The sequence below is a fragment of the Bos taurus genome, chromosome 25, assembly GCF_002263795.3.
Source record: "Bos taurus isolate L1 Dominette 01449 registration number 42190680 breed Hereford chromosome 25, ARS-UCD2.0, whole genome shotgun sequence".
Taxonomy (NCBI): domain Eukaryota; kingdom Metazoa; phylum Chordata; class Mammalia; order Artiodactyla; family Bovidae; genus Bos; species Bos taurus.
Window position 1 is genome coordinate 35,446,710 of NC_037352.1, and position 16,616 is coordinate 35,463,325.

At 48.7% G+C, this 16,616-nt stretch overlaps 1 protein-coding gene across 2 annotated transcripts; it reads left to right on the forward strand.

Annotated features, from left to right (window-relative positions):
- Window positions 1-1,054: 1,054 nt before the first annotated feature.
- Window positions 1,055-14,769, forward strand: FIS1 (fission, mitochondrial 1). 2 transcript variants are annotated; one of them, XM_005225211.4, is made up of 5 exons: window positions 1,055-1,526; window positions 12,093-12,225; window positions 13,502-13,578; window positions 14,029-14,134; window positions 14,463-14,769. In XM_005225211.4, exons 1-5 carry the CDS (start codon window positions 1,473-1,475, stop codon window positions 14,558-14,560), a joined length of 468 nt encoding a protein of 155 aa, XP_005225268.1. In that variant the 5' UTR covers window positions 1,055-1,472; the 3' UTR covers window positions 14,561-14,769.
- The last annotated feature ends 1,847 nt before the right edge of the window (window positions 14,770-16,616 follow it).

A 16,616-nucleotide genomic window follows, 5' to 3' on the forward strand; every position in this document is an offset into this window, starting at 1 on the left:
GGCATTCCAAATAAGTGAATTAATTCGTTGTCCGAACGAAAGGCTTTATGGATAATCACCACGGTTGAGAGGTAACACTGTTGTATTAACTACCATTGCAGCTGTCTTTTCCGCTTTAGTGGCCTGCAAGAAAAAAATCATTTCTGCATATGCTTATGAGATCTCCCTCCATCCCTCATTCCTTTTAAAGTCTTTTTCTGTCCCCTCACACTAATGAAACTAAGCTCGCTAGGCTCTGATAACCGTTATAAAATGTTTATTATGTGTGCCAAGTGCTTTAAAGTCATTCTCACGTTTTCTCCTACGAGATTCACTAGGAAGGCATCAGTATTTTCACCCTTTCGGCTGAAGAAACTTAACGAGATAAAGCAAACTGACACAGTCACAGTCTGTAGAGAAATGAGGCTCAATTTTGTTCTCAAAGTCCAGTGAGCACTAAGCACCAGAATCACCCACAGGGCTTGTAAAACAACCGACTGCCGGGCCCCAACCTCAGATTGCTACGCAGGTGTGGAGCCGGGCTCAATAATGTGCATTTCTAAACAATTCTCAGGTGATGTCCAAGCTGCTAGTCCGGGGACCACCTTTAAGAACCACTGTTTCACACCTTTGCTCCTCAAAGTGTGTTAGAGAAGGCACAGCATCGATGTCCTCTCGGAGCTAATTAGGAACCCAGCATCTCGGGCCTCACCGTAGACCTACTGAACCAACCCTGCACTTTTAATAAGATTCCAGGTGATTCCTGGGCACGGTATGCGCCCTCATCACACAGATGCCAGACAGACTCTAAAGGAGGCAACAGATAAATTTTCATTTACAGAGAGCGTCTCTGGCTTAAGGATTAGCAAGGAGAACCCCGCTCACCCCGGACCACAAGGGCTAGAACTGAGATTCGGGGATTCCAGGCCTCGGCACCGCCCCTTCCGCCTCTCGGTCGCACCACGCCCCGCCTCTCCCGCGGAGATGCTCATGTTAATTGGCCAGCGGGGCCTCCGCGCCCCGCCCAGGGCTCGTCTCGGCTCCGCCTCCTTCCAGAGGGCGGAGACTGCACAGACGCAGACTGCGCGCTCTTCCCGCTCGAGTCTTCCCGGGTTCTCGGGGTGACCGAGCCCTCCTCCTAGAGCAGACCCTGGGGTCACCCTTACCTCCGGGGCCGACCGAGTCGCCACCCGTAAGTGCAGATGTCTCCGAGGTTCTTAACGTCTTTTTTTTTTTTTTTTTTTTAAGAATGCCTGCCGTTACTCTCTCATTCACCCCACGAAGAATTCTTGGGTGTCTGCCCTTTGGCAGAGAGATAAACAAGACACGGTCCCTGTCCACATAAAGGACTGTGGGACTGGGTGATAAGAGCTGCCCCGGAGGGTAACGGCCCTGAGGCTGGCAGTTAGTTGCCGGCCACGCAGGGACTCAGGTGTTTGGTGGATGGAGAGCTCTGGTTGGAGAGCATTCCGAGTGGAAGAAAGGTGGCCGTCATGAAAACTCTCCGTGTGCAGGGCGCGTGGGTGCCTGGAGACGAAGCTGGAGAGGTAAGCAGAGGCGATCCTGAAGGGCTTTGTATGCATCATAAGAAATTTCAACCATGTCCTGAGTAGTCTAGACGGTATTTTAATCCGGAGATGTGGGGTCTCATCTGCACTTTAAAATGCAGCTGGCAGCCAGGCTGGGTTGAAAGAGGAAAACATGTGAAGGCTGTTAAAGAGTATGACGACAGAATGGAGGCAGTGGTGGCTTGATATTATGTATTTATTCAGTAGCTATCTTTTTTCTTCTAAGATTGACTTCCATGGGACAAGGATTTATGTCTGTTTAGTTCATTTCTCTTACCCAGCACTTAGAAGGGTGCCTGGAACACAGCAGACCCTTAAGAAATGTTTTGTTGGATGGATGAACGAATCAGTTGGGGGTTGACAGGACTTCCTGTCTAATTAAACAGTAGATGAAAGTGGGAAGTAGAGGAGACTGATCACTGAAGATTAGATCACAAATAGTGGAACCCTTGGGACTTCCCTGGTGGTCCAGTGACTAAAACTCTGCACGCCCAGCCAGGGGCCCAGGTTCGATCCCTGGTCAGGGAACTAGATCCTGCATACCATAACTAAGACTGGGCACAGCCAAATAAATAACAAATTGTTGTTGTTTGGTCGTTAAGTCGTGTCTGACTCTTTTGACCCCAAGGACTGCAGCACTCCAGACTTCCCTGTCTTTCACTATCTCCCGGAGTTTGCTCAAACTCATGTTCATTGAGTCGGGGATGCCATCCAACCATATCATCCTCTGTCACCCCTTCCCCTCCTGCCCTCAATCCTTCCCAGCATCAGGCTCTTTTCCAGTGAGTCGGCTCTTCGCATCAGGTGGCCAAAGTATTGGAGCTTCATCATCGGTCTTTGCAATGAATATTCAGGGTTGATTTCCTTTAGGACTGACTGGTTTGATCTCCTATTAACTTTTTAAAAATAATAGTGGAATTCTGTTTGGTGGGTGTTTGCTGAGAACTTCTCCTGGGCTGACCTGACAAGATGCTATAGGGCAGAAGTCCGAAACAGGCTCCAATTTCTGGTGTCCTCAAAGTAGGGCCTCTGCCACAAAGTATCAGTTCTAGGTTTTGGTTCCACCAGGAAAAATGTCAGTTTCTTTTCTGCCCACTCACAGGACTGAATTTGAGAAGGTCGTAATTTTTTGTTTTGAATATTATCAGCCTAGAATCCAGATCACTGACTTTAAGGCTGTTTGTTATTATATTGATGTAACATAATATTGATGTAATGTCATTTAATAAAACCATTCCTTGGTGATTTAGTTGTTTGTTTACCTTCAGAGATATGCAGAAATGAATATCTTCATGCCTTCTCTTTCTTTTCTTTTTGGCTTTTGTTGAATACTTTTTCCCCCCACAGAAGTAGATTACTAGTCAAGAAATATAGCTCTTACTATATATTGACTGGTTTCTTTTCCAAAAAGTTAATCATAGCAACTGCAACAACCATTTATGCAACAATAATTAGTACAAATTGAGTATCTACTGGTAGAGGCTCTGAGCTCTGTGGGCATAAAATGAACAAAACAGACAGACCCTGCCCTCCTGTAGCTTCCAGTCTAGTACAGGAGGGTGGTATTCATCAGCAAATCACACAAGTGTATAATTAGAAAGTAACACATCATTTCAGTTCAGTTCAGCCGCTCAGTCGTGTCCGAGTCTTTGCGACCCCATGAATCGCAGCATGCCAGGCCTCCCTGTCCATCACCAACTCCCGGAGTTTACCCAAACTCATGTCCATCAAATCAGTGATGCCATCCAGCCATCTCATCCTCTGTCATCCCCTTCTCCTCCTGCCCCTAATCCCTCCCAGCATCAAGGTCTTTTCCAATGAGTCAACTCTTCGCATGAGGTGGCCAAAGTACTGGAGTTTCAGCTTTAGCATCAGTCCTTCCAATGAACACCCAGGACTGATCTCCTTTAGGATGGACTGGTTGGATCTCCTTGCAGTCCAAGGGACCCTCAAGAGTCTTCTCCAACACCACAGTTCAAAAGCATCAATTCTTCAGTGCTCAGCTTACTTCACAGTCCAACTCTCACATCCATACATGACCACAGGAAAAACCATAGCCTTGACTAGACGAACCTTTGTTGGCAAAGTAATGTCTCTGCTTTTGAATATGCTATCTAGGTTGGTCATAACTTTCCGTCCAAGGAGTAAGTGTCTTTTAATTTCATGGCTGGAGTCACCATCTGCAGTGATTTTGGAGCCCCAAAAAATAAAGTCTGACACAGTTTCCCCAACTATTTCCCATGAAGTGGTGGGACCAGATGCCATGATCTTCGTTTCCTGAATGTTGAGCTTTAAGCCAACTTTTTCACTCTCCACTTTCACTTTCATCAAGAGGCTTTTGAGTTCCTCTTCACTTTCTGCCATAAGGGTGGTGTCATCTGCATATCTGAGGTTATTGATATTTCTCCCAGCAATCTTGATTCCAGCTTGTACTTCTTCCAGCCCAACGTTTCTCATGAGCGGAAACATAAAGTAACACATTAGATTAGATCAGATCAGATTAGTCGCTCAATCGTGTCCAACTCTTTGCGACCCCATGGATTGCAGCACGCCAGGCCTCCCTGTCCATCACCAACTCCCGAAGTTCACTCAGACTCACGTCCATCGAGTCAGTGATGCCATCCAGCCATCTCATCCTCTGTCGTCCCCTTCTCCTGCCCCCAATCCCTCCCAGCATCAGAGTCTTTTCCAATGAGTCAACCTCTTCACGTGAGGTGGCCAAAGTACTGGAGTTTCAGCTTTAGCATCAGTCCTTCCAAAGAAATCCCAGGGCTGATCTCCTTCAGAATGGACTGGTTGGATCTCCCTGCAGTCCAAGGGACTCTCAAGAGTCTTCTCCAACACCACAGTTCAAAAGCATCAATTCTTCGGCGCTCAGCCTTCTTCACAGTCCAACTCTCACATCCATACATGACCACAGGAAAAACCATAGCCTTGACTAGACGGACCTTTGTTGGCAAAGTAATGTCTTTGCTTTTGAATATGCTATCTAGGTTGGTCATAACTTTCCTTCCAAGGAGTAAGCGCCTTTTAATTTCATGGCTGGAGTCACCATCTGTAGTGATTTTGGAGCCCAGAAAAATAAAGTCTGACAGTGTTTCCACTGTTTCCCCATCTATTTCCCACGAAGTGGTGGGACCGGATGCCATGATCTTCGTTTTCTGAATGCTGAGCTTTAAGCCAACTTTTTCACTCTCTACTTTCACTTTCATCAAGAGGCTTTTTTTGACGAACTCCTTTTCCTATTTGGAACCAGTCTGTTGTTCCATGTCCAGTTCTAACTGTTGCTTCCTGACCTGCATACAAATTTCTCAAGAGGCAGATCAGGTGGTCTGGTATTCCCATCTCTTTCAGAATTTTCCACAGTTTATTGTGATCCACACAGTCAAAGGCTTTGGCATAGTCAATAAAGCAGAAATAGATGCTTTTCTGGAACTCTCTTGCTTTTTCCATGATCCAGAAGATGTTGGCAATTTGATCTCTGGTTTCTCTGCCTTTTCTAAAACCAGCTTGAACATCAGGAAGTTCATGGTTCATGTATTGCTGAAGCCTGGCTTGGAGAATTTTGAGCATTACTTTACTAGCGTGTGAGATGAGTGCAATTGTGCGGTAGTTTGAGCATTCTTTGGCATTGCCTTTCTTTGGGATTGGAATGAAAACTGACCTTTTCCAGTCCTGTGGCCACTGCTAAGTTTTCCAAATTTGCTGGCATATTGAGTGCAGCACTTTCACAGCATCATCTTTCAGGATTTGGAATAGCTCAACTGGAATTCCATCACCTCCACTAGCTTTGTTCATAGTGATGCTTTCTAAGGCCCACTTGACTTCACATTCCAGGATGTCTAACTCTAGGTCAGTGATCACACCATCGTGATTATCTGGGTCGTGAAGATCTTTTTTGTACAGTTCTTCTGTGTATTCTTGCCATCTTTTCTTAATATCTTCTGCTTCTGTTAGGTCCATACCATTTCTGTCCTTTATTGAGCTCATCTTTGCATGAAATGTTCCTTTGGTATCTCTGATTTTCTTGAAGAGATCCCTAGTCTTTCCCATTCTGTTGTTTTCCTCTATTTCTTTGCATTGATCGCTGAAGAAGGCTTTCTTATCTCTTCTTGCTATTCTTTGGAACTCTGCATTCGGATGTTTATATCTTTCCTTTTCTCCTTTGCTTTTCGCTTCTCTTCTTTTCACAGCTATTTGTAAGGCCTCCCCAGACAGCCTTTTTGCTTTTTTGCATTTCTTTTCTATGGGAATGGTCTTGATCCCTGTCTCCTGTACAATGTCACGAACCTCAGTCCATAGTTCATCAGGCACTCTATCTATCAGATCTAGGCCCTTAAATCTATTTCTCACTTCCACTGTATAATCATAAGGGATTTGATTTAGGTCATACCTGAATGGTCTAGTGGTTTTCCCTACTTTCTTCAATTTCAGTCTGAATTTGGCAATAAGGAGTTCATGGTCTGAGCCACAGTCAGCTCCTGGTCTTGTTTTTGCTGACTGTATAGAGCTTGTCCATCTTTGGCTGCAAAGAATATAATCAGTCTGATTTCAATGTTGACCATCTGGTGATGTCCATGTATAGAGTCTTCTCTTGTGTTGTTGGAAGAGGGTGTTTGTTATGACCAGTGCATTTTCTTGGCAAAACTCTATTAGTCTTTGCCCTGCTTCATTCCGTATTCCAAGGCCAAATTTGCCTGTTATTGCAGGTGTTTCTTGACTTCCTACTTTTGCATTCCAGTCCCCTATAATGAAAAGGACATCTTTTTTGGGTGTTAGTTCTAAAAGGTCTTGTAGGTCTTCATAGAACCATTCAACTTCAGCTTCTTCAGCGTTACTGGTTGGGGCATAGACTTGGATTACTGTGATATAGAATGGTTTGCCTTGGAAACGAACAGAGATCATTCTGTCATTTTTGAGATTGCATCCAAGTACTGCATTTTGGACTCTTTTGTTGACCATGATGGCCACTCCATTTCTTCTGAGGGTGTGAACTAAAAACACAGGCCACTTGCCAAGAGACAGAAGTCAGTTATGCAACAATCTCAGGGGCACTGTTGGTGGTTTGGGGGTTTGTTTTTAATTTTACTGTATTTTACTAAAAAAAGGGGGATTATTGGGATTGCTTTGCCTGTTTTCATTTTGAATTCATCTGAATTGTTCCTTCCTCATTCATCTGCTGCTTAAGGGAAGTCCTCTACTGTGCAAAACAAAAACCAAAAAAATGACAAATTTACACTTAAATTTTTTAAAGATAAAAATTTGGAGCATACTTACAACGTCGTCGTATCTGTTCTGTTTATTCTTTAACTGACTCCTCGTCTCTGATGCTGAAGCAGGACTCAGGTTTAAATCCCAGCTCCTCCACTTCTAGCTCTGTGACCTTGGAGAGATGAAGTAAGCTTTTTGAGTCTCAGTTTCCTCATGGATCAAACAGAACTCTTACCTTCCTGGTGTGATTTTTGACCGCAGGTCACATGTGAGCCTTCCTTTATGTGGGGGAAAAAAGAGACAATAGCAGAATGGTCTTTGGCTCTTGGAAGATGTTATTACCATACCCAAACCAATACTCATGTGGTTCACAAAAACACAGGGCTCACTAAGAAAAGATGAGCGGGTTACAGTCTTATAGTCTGAAAATGCTGGATGGGTAGTGCTCAGCCTCTCAACAGGAGCCCTCCTAATCTGGATGCCAGGGAAGGCCTTCCCTGAGGAGGAGTCTTAGAGCTTAGAACTAATGGTCAGTAGGAATTCACCAGGTCAGTCAGGGCACAAACCTATGTGTCATCCTACCCGCCTCTCTCACATCCAGTCCATCAGCAGTTCTTGCTGACCACACCTTCTGACCACATATCCTGAACTCCTTCACCTCCACTGCTGCCGCTGTAGACCAGGTCACCACTGTCTCTTGCCTGGGCTACCCCAGTAGCCACCGGAGGGATTGCTCTATGCTGGATCATTTCACTCTGCTGCCCACACCCTCCAAAGCCTTCCCATCACTTGTCACATTAAGTCCAGATCCCTTACCATAGTCTACAAGCCCCCCGACGATCTGCCCCTGGCTACCTCTCTGCCCTCATTTTCTAAACAACTGTTATGTGTTCCTTCCTTAAGGCTTTGGCTCTTGCCATTTCGTCTCCCTGGAATGTTCTCCTCATTCACCTACATGGCTACTTCAGTTCCCTGTCCAGGTATCACTTCTCCATGGTCGGCTTCTTTGAGCTCTCCTCCACCAGCATCCTCTTCTCTCATTGTCCCTTTCCCCTGCTTTTCTTGTTTTCACAGCACTTTATAAACTCCTGCCATTATTGTGTTTTTAGTTATTTACTTGTTTGATTATTTTTTCTGTTTTCCCCACTAAAATGCAAGTTCTCTGAGAACAGGAACTTTGTTCAGTGCTGATCCCAAATACTTAAACAGTGCCTGGCACATAACAAGTGCTCAACACGTATTTGTTGAGTGAAATAAATCATGAATGAATGAGTCATATAAGCAAAGCGGGGGGCATTTCATGGTGGGGGGAGATGTTCTAGATAGCAGGGACTGCATGTACAGAGGGCCTGTGGCCACTAGGGGTTGCAGAACTTAAAGGAGGCCTGTGGGGTTAGTGTACAGACAGGGAGAGGCAGTGAAGGAGAGATGATGCAGAGCAGGAGCCAGACCAGACTACAGAGAACCTTCTGGGCTTTGCTGCGAGGTTTTGGCCTTTGTTCTAACAGCAGTGAGAAGCTATTAAAGGGTTTTAGATAAACTGAGAATTGTATTTTTATAAGGTCTCTCTGCCTACTCCAAAGTGACAACAGTTTGCATTTGGATGGTATTGAAAAAGGTCAGTTCAGTCGCTTAGTCATGTCCCACTCTTTGTGACCCCATGGACTGCAGCATGCCAGGCTTCCCTGTCCATCACCAACTCCCAGAGCTTACTCAAACTCCTGACCATCGAATCAGTGATGCCATCCAACCATCTCATCCTCTTTCGTCCCCTTCTCCTCCTGCTTTCAATCTTTCCCAGCATCAGGGTCTTTTCCAATGAGTCAGTTCTTTGCATCAGGTGGCCAGAGTACTGGAGCTTCAGCTTCAGCATCAGTCCTTTCAATGAATATTCAGGACTGTTTTCCTTTAGGACTGACTGGTTGGATCTCCTTGCAGTCCAAGAAGATCTCAAGTTTTCTCCAACACCACAGTTCAAAAGCATCAATTCTTCAGTGCTCAGCTTTCTTTATAGTCTAACTCTCACATCCATACATGACCACTGGAAAAACCATAGCTTTGACTAGACGGACCTTTGTTGGTAAAGTAATGTCTCTGCTTTTTAATATGCTGTCTAGGTTGGTTATAGCTTTTCTTTCAAGGAGCAAACATCTTTTAATTTCATGGCTGCAATCACCATCTGCAGTGATTTTGGAGCCTCCCCAATAATAGTCTCTCATTGTTTCCCCATCTATTTGCCATGAAGTGATGGGACTGGATGCCATGATTTTCGTTTTCTGAATGTTGAGTTTTAAGCCAACTTTTTCACTCTCCTCTTCCACTTTCATCAGGAGGCTCTTTAGTTCTTTGCTTTCTGCCATAAGGGTGGTGTCATCTGCATACCTGAGGTTACTGATATTTCTCCCAGCAATCTTGATTCCAGCTTGTGCTTCATCCAGCCCGGCATTTCGCATGATGTACTCTGCATATAAGTTAAATAAGCAGAGTGACATTATACAGCCTTGATGTACTCCTTTCCTGATTTGGAACCAGTCTGTTGTTCCATGTCCAGTTCTAACTGTTGCTTCTTGACCTACAGGAGGCAGGTCAGGTGACTTGGTATTCCCGTCTCTTTTAAGAATTTTCCACAGTTTGTTGTGATCCACACAGTCAAAGGCTTCGGCGTAGTCAATAAAGCAGAAGTAGATGTTTTTGAAAAAGATGGAGAAACGTAATTTGGAAGTAAAATAAACAGGCACTACTTCTTACCCCTATAATCCAGGGTGGATGGCTGTGCTTACTGGACCTAAGAAACAAACTTAAGATCTCTTCATTGGCACAGAATTGAGCCATGTAACACATTCTTTTTCTCCCCACAAATAACATTTAACAAACCCTGATGGAGCTTTTGCCACGTGCCAGGCCTGTGCCAAGAGCGGCAACAGATACAAACATGGATGAGGGGTAGCAAGCCACCCAAGGAAAGTAACATCCTGATAGAAATAGTAGACTTTTGCCTTTCTTAAATTCCCTGCCTTCAAAGGAAGGTAAGTTCTACTTGCCATTAGTGTTCAGCCCTATTTTCACTCATCTGCTTCATATTATGTACACCTTTTTACCCTCTCTGCTCACCCCAATGCCCAGCCAAACTTAGGCACTCAGTACATCTTTGAAAGAATGTAAATTTTTTTTCCTTGACTATTATGGAGCCAGTTCCCTAAATTGAGGTTTCTCTTAAAGTTTACTGAGCTCATATCAACTGTCCAAGCCAAATAGAAAAGAATAACTTCCTACTTTAACTCACAAGGCTATTATGAGGAAAAAAAGATTCAAGGGGATTTGCAAATGTGAAAGGTGTGTGTTTGGCTGCTAACCCCCTGCATTTGCACTATGGTCATTACTATTATTTCCTGACAATTCAACAAATATTTCTTGAACATTTCATTTTCCTTGTGCTCAGAGCTAGAGATGGACAGATAAACAAGATACAGTTTCTGCCCTCAGGGAACTTACATTCACACGTGTGCTGGAGCACTGTGGGTCAAGGTAAAGAGAATTTGAAAGTCACTACCTACGCTTCACTGCACAGAACACAGATGCCAGAGCACCATGCAGCATTTCCCCTTTCCATGTTTTGTTGCTTCTCACTTCCAAGCGCCTTAATGCCCATGACCCCACATGAAGGGCCTTTCCCCCTTGAGTACACCCAGAGGATGCTTTATTAAATAATATTTAAAATATTGGACCTTCTGTGCAAGCAGAAGCAACAGCTTTTCTTTAAATTCCCATTAATAGCATCCCCCATTAGTATGTATTCCAGTCTCTGGTTTACGGTTGACAGATCTAGTTTTCTTTGCTCTTGCATTTTAAGTCCGCCCGGGCCCTGTAAACCCTGGTACGAGTTATGATTTTCTTGCAGGCACTAAAAAGTCACGTAGCCCCTAGGGTCCTAGATATCTGGGAGCAAGGAGGTGGGGGGTGGGGGGCGGGAGGAAAAGAGAGGGTTAGACTAGATCTAAAATTACGGGATCCATGCCCAGATCCCCACCTTCTCTTTACGCTGTTTTCAGTCTCGGGGCTAACCATCAAGACACAGTCTCGTACTTTACTGAGGTAGCCTCTGTAGACGGAGGCACTTGCAGGGTACCCAGGAAGACCAACTTTAGGAGTGGCCAGGCGCCGTGCGCGGCCTGCGGGCTCTGGTGAGAGAGAGGGATCTGTCGGAGCATGCGCATCAGTGACCCCAGCTGCGCGCTGCGGCGGCGGTAGGCGGAGGCGGGTTCGGCGGCGGCTACGGGGAGCGATTGGTTCTGCGTAGGGAAGGGCGGTTCCGCTTCCGCCGGACACCGGAAGTTGCTCTCCGCCCCTGTCAATGGGCCATGGAGAAAGTGGCACTGTAGCGTCTGAGTTGTGAGACCTGCGGGGCCGGCGGCCATGGAGGCCGTGCTGAACGAGTTGGTGTCTGTGGAGGACCTGCTGGTGAGGCCCGGCTCCGAGGGAGGGAAAAGGAAGATTCGGAGGGGCGGGCCCTGAGGAGAGGGGTAGGGGCCAGACTCTCCTCCCAGCATCAGTTTTGCCTAGAGAAGCCGAACTACGGCTCCCGGCAGCCCCAGTAGCGTTCGGCTCTTGCCCAGAGGGTCCACTTTGCCCCAGAGCCTAATGGGAGTTGTAGTTTCCTATGCCACCACGCCTCAGACTCGGGGCCTGGAGTCTGACGGGTGCTAGGTTCTCTCAGAAGCTCGAGGTCAGGATGCGGGCACTTGATTTTAAGTGCTCCTTCAGTGGCGGGGGAACACAGCGACCACCGTAAAGTTTCACGTATCACTCAATCCGGCACAGCGCTAAGTCCCTTGTAGGGGATGTCTCAATCTTTGTAGCTCTAACAGGAAATAGGCAGGTTTATTACGGTTTTTTCCTTCAGATAAGATAGGGTCCAGACTAGGCAGGGTGGGGCTGAGAGAAGCAGTCTCCGACGAGGGGCCGCGTGGGCTGGTCTGTTGTTGAGCTGTTCTGACAGCCTGTTTACTGTTCAGGCCAGCCTCCCAGGGTCAGCTGCTCCGGGAGCGGTGCCTGGGACCGCCACCAGGTGGCATCTCCACTCGGCACCACTAGGGGGAGGGAAGTAGAGAGGGGAGGTGCAAGGAGACAAAGGAGACGACCCGGCAGTAAGAAGCGGAATGCCTGGGTCCCAGAGATGAAGATTGCAGGACTTGGGGTACCCCATGGTCGGGTACCCCAAGACCCGAACGGGGGGGTGTGGCAAAGGAGAAGATGGGTAACAGGGACACCCAGGTCCTGCTAGAGTTCGGCTTGCCCCCTTCGCTTCTAAATGACTCCTCTCCTCTCCTGTGGCAGAAATTTGAAAGGAAATTTAAGTCTGAGAAGGCAGCAGGCTCGGTGTCCAAGAGCACGCAGTTTGAATATGCCTGGTGCCTGGTGCGAAGCAAGTACAACGACGACATCCGTAAAGGCCTTGCTCTGCTGGAGGGTGAGGTGCTAGGCTGACTCCCCAAACGCCCCTTCCCAACTTGCCATCGTCATCCTCTGCCACCATTGGCCTGGTTTGCTCCCTCCATCTCCAGTGTGGGGGTCCTTTTTCAACATGGGATCTCAGAGTACAGTTATCTTCCAGTAAACTCACTGCAGGAAAGGGCTATACTTAGTCTGACTTCTCCCAGTGTGCTTTTGGCTACTTGCTACCTCATTGGTGTTTTGCCAGACAGTCATAGCATGTCAGTCCCCGCGGGACTTTGGTGATCTGGTCGTCTAGACAGAAGGAAAGTGACTGGTCTCAGGTCAGACAGCTGGTTAATTAATGGCTGAATTGGGACCAGAAGCTCCTGTCTTCATGTGTCCCAGTCATGTCTGCCCCCACACCTCACCATGTTGCTTGTTTAGCAGCTATTGTTGAAAACCTTTGGGGGGAGTCGTGTAGAAGTCCAGAAGACCATCCTCAAAACCTGGGAGCAGATGGTGTTTTTTTGATCAGAATCCTGTTTCCTTTAACTTTGGATAGGTCACCGTTTGTCAGAGGCCACAATACTTGACCTTTAAATTTCTCTGTACCCCTTTTCTCTTGGTCAAGTAATGGTGTATAAACAATCACTATACTAGCCAAAGATGCCTGTTGTAAATCCATAAAAGTAAGAATCTTCCTGAATGCAAACCATCTCAGCCTCCGTTTGTGTATTTCTCAGGTTTCCTGAGAAGTAGGACACAGCTGGAGAAGTGGTCTCTAAACATTGCCAGTCTAGTTGAGCAGACAGACAGATGCTTGGGAAGCTGTATAAACACCTGCCAACTTAGCAACAAATTCTAGTGCACAGAGTACAGCTGAACACGTAACCTTATGGGAAGTCACTGACCTTAGAAAGTTAGGTGGGATCTTTCAGGGAGGGGTAGTTGAAGGCAAGTTTGGAGCTGTTTTTTTAAAAAGAGAAGGTGTGAAAACTTATTTTGAACACTAGTCTGGGCAGCAAGCAACTGGAATAGAGATGCCTTTGGCTTGTCCAGTGCCCTGATTTGCTTTTAGTTCACTTGGATGAACCAGAGTTGACTGGAGTGTTGATATGGGGGCTGCATACACCTCAGTGTTGGCTGGGGTTCATGCTGCCCCACGGGTCTGGCTAGGAAGCCCGGAGTGACTGGAGCTGAAGTGGAGGCTCAGGACAGTGAATTTAGGGAGTGGAGGGTGTGTCTGGGACACGGGCACTAAGAAGGAAGAGAAGGGGTTTTTACCCTTTTCCTTCCTCCCGACTCCCCAGAGCTGCTGCCCAAAGGGAGCAAAGAGGAGCAGCGGGATTACGTCTTCTACCTGGCCGTGGGGAACTACCGGCTCAAGGTAAAGCAGAGCGCTTCCTTCTCCCACTCCCTTCCACCCCCGCCCACCCGGATGGCCAAGCACCCGCTCATCTCTCTCCTCCAGGGTAGAGCCCAGGCCAAAGAGGGTAGTAGGCAGGGGGTGGTGTTGGGTACAGAGGTGCAAGGTGAAAGCAGGCCAGGACACTAAGGGAAGGCGAGAGACAGAGGATCTGGGTGCCTAGGGTGTGGGGAGCAAAGTGATGTCAGCACTGGGGTGCAGCCCCAAGCCTTGGGCTGTTATCTCCTTCAGCTTATCACCCCCACACAGTTGGGGTGGTTTGTGGACTCTACTCCTCTGGGTGGGGCTGGAGCGAGGGAGGGGGTGGAGGGAGAGGGAGGAGTCCCAGGGCCAGCGGAGAGAAGGCCCCTCTGATGGGCAGGCGGAGGGATGGAATTCTGAGGGGGGGTGTGTTGTTTTCCCTGAGTGCAGGAATATGAAAAGGCCCTGAAGTATGTGCGAGGGCTGCTGCAGACAGAGCCACAGAACAACCAGGCCAAAGAACTGGAACGGCTCATTGACAAGGCCATGAAGAAAGGTGAAGGCCGTCCTCTCTTCCCCTCTGCCTCCCTCCACTCCCTGCCCTCATGTTTCCTTGGCCCCCAGCATCCCCGGGTCCCTCTCCACTCTGTTAACTTCTCTTCTGTCCCCCGTGCCTGGGCCTTCTGGTCTCTCTTCAGATGGTGCCCTCCAGGCAGTTCCTCCTCAGACCCTCTTCTTTCCCCGGCCCTCAGGGGCCCTCACACCAGGACTCCAGGGAGACAGGCACGTCTTCTGCCAAGGAGCAGCAGGCTGTGAGGTGGTAGCCCAGGTCGCCGCAGGGACTGGGTTTGGCCTCGTGACAGTCTCCCTTTTCCTCTCCCCAGATGGACTAGTGGGCATGGCCATCGTTGGAGGCATGGCCCTGGGCGTGGCGGGACTGGCTGGACTCATCGGACTTGCTGTGTCCAAGTCCAAATCCTGAAGGAGACGGCATCCCTGCGTCTGTGCAGGGACACGTGGGAGCCCATGGAGGACACTGGAAGAGCGCCCCACCCCCCCGGCCATCCCTTTCTTCTCCTGCACCCATCCCTGTCCTCTGTGGCCGTCACCCTCTCCCCTGAGACCTGTCACCTATCCCCAAATCATGCGCTTGGAGATGAGTGTAAATAAAACTGGACTTGGGCTTGGGAACCTCTTGTGTCCATGTTGAGAAAGGGGTGGGTTTGGTTGGGCCCAGGAGGTCAGAAAATGGAATATATGACTAAGCTTACGGGGGTCACACATGGGCCCTTCCTGCTCTGCACCCTCCTACTCCTACCCCGGAGGCTGCTGTGGGGTTCTCCTTTGTCCACCAAGCTGCCCAGACCCCACACCCTTCCTTCCTTCCCCCACCACTAGCCATGTCCTTGAGCAGTGGCAGGCCAGCATAGGGACGTGGCCTTTGCACAGCCTTAGAATCCTGACAAAAAACAGTGACCAGAGGCGGGAAGGGCAGAGCTGAAGGGACAGGCGAGACTGATGTCTCCTCTGACCCACTCAGCTGCCTCTCAGCATGGAGTTTTCCACACCAGGGAGGCCCCACTCAGCTTCCTCCAAAACCTCCACCCTTCCCTCCCTTTGTCCTGCGTCCTCCCCTTCCTCCTCCCTGTCCCTCTCCTTAAGGGGCGGGTGGACTGCCGGGGGCGAGGTAGGGGGGGAGGAAACGGGCATTTGGCATGGAGTTGGCAGAGGTCATGGAAGAGGTCAGGAACCCAGGACATCCCAGTTGCAGAGGAAGGTCGGGACCCAGTCTCCACCCAGCCAACTTGGCCTCACACCCGTCACCCTGTGCCAGGCTCAGCCTGGGCCTGTCTTGCTTCACTTCATACCTCTCATTCCTTATCCCTGCTGGGGGGACAGGGGAGGAGGCACCTGTGGGCAGCATGGAGGAGCCTGGCACAGGGAGGAGGATGGGGATTGCATCTCAGCACAGTGATGTCCTGTGTGACTGCCTGGGTGTAGAATGGGCCCCTTGGAACTGAGCCCCAGCCACCCCCGCCAGAAGAGAACCGGACCTGTCCCAGCTGTGGCCTCAGGGTGGGAAATGAGACCATCTCTGCCAGGACAGGTGCTCAGCGTTGGCTTGGGGTGGGGACCCGGAGGTTTCTAATCTGTCATAATTAGTAGAGCCGGTGACGGTTCTGATAACTCTGAGCTGTTTAGATTATCAGAGGATCACGTCCTGGGCTTGTGATTTATCCCACTTAGGGCCCCTTTGGCAGCAAGATCAAGCTTTTTGCTGAGAGTCAAAGATCAACCCAACAAGGGGAGAAATTCAAGTTCAGGAAGTTGGAAGTTTGGACGAGAACAACCCCTGGTTGCCTCAACCTGGGCCTTGGACACCCAGGGCATTCACCAGGTACTGAGCAGTTCATACTTGCAAGGAGCTTTGATCTGTGGTCACAATTCTTAACAGAACCTATGAAGTGAGGAGTAATAGTTCTAGTTCATGGAAGCAGAAACAAGCTCAAGGAGCTCCGATTTCATGCCCGTGTTGCTTTGGTAAAGGATAGGACCTGGTTTGAATCCCGGTTGGTTGGATTCCAGAGCCATGGGTTCCCCCAGATTTCCCATTCCCTCATTCAACCTTACTCTTCCTTGGAGACTCAACCCCGAGGTCTTTGCGTTTCTTGAGCTGTTCTCACCAGCATTCAGGGAGGGTGGCTCAGCTGCCTTGATCCTTCCCCACCGAAAGGTGCAGGGGACTTCTCCGTGTTCAGTCTCGGTCTCTTGCCTCTCAGCCGCTCCCTCTTTCCTTGCCCCTCTTACTCCATTCTCTGGCCCCCGATGAAAGCTGAGTCAGAGCCGACGCTTCCCCTTGGCTCCCAGTGCCTCCCATGGGAGCCCCTCCTTGGCGGCGTGTCCGTTAGTCACTCCCGGGTAAGTCCTCTCCCCCCACCCTCAAGGGGCGGGGAGCCCAGGGCAGCCCAGAGGCCAGGGGGGAGGGGGTGGACTTTTGGCCCGTTTCGTTTATTCCCTCCATCTCGTCAACAGCTGCC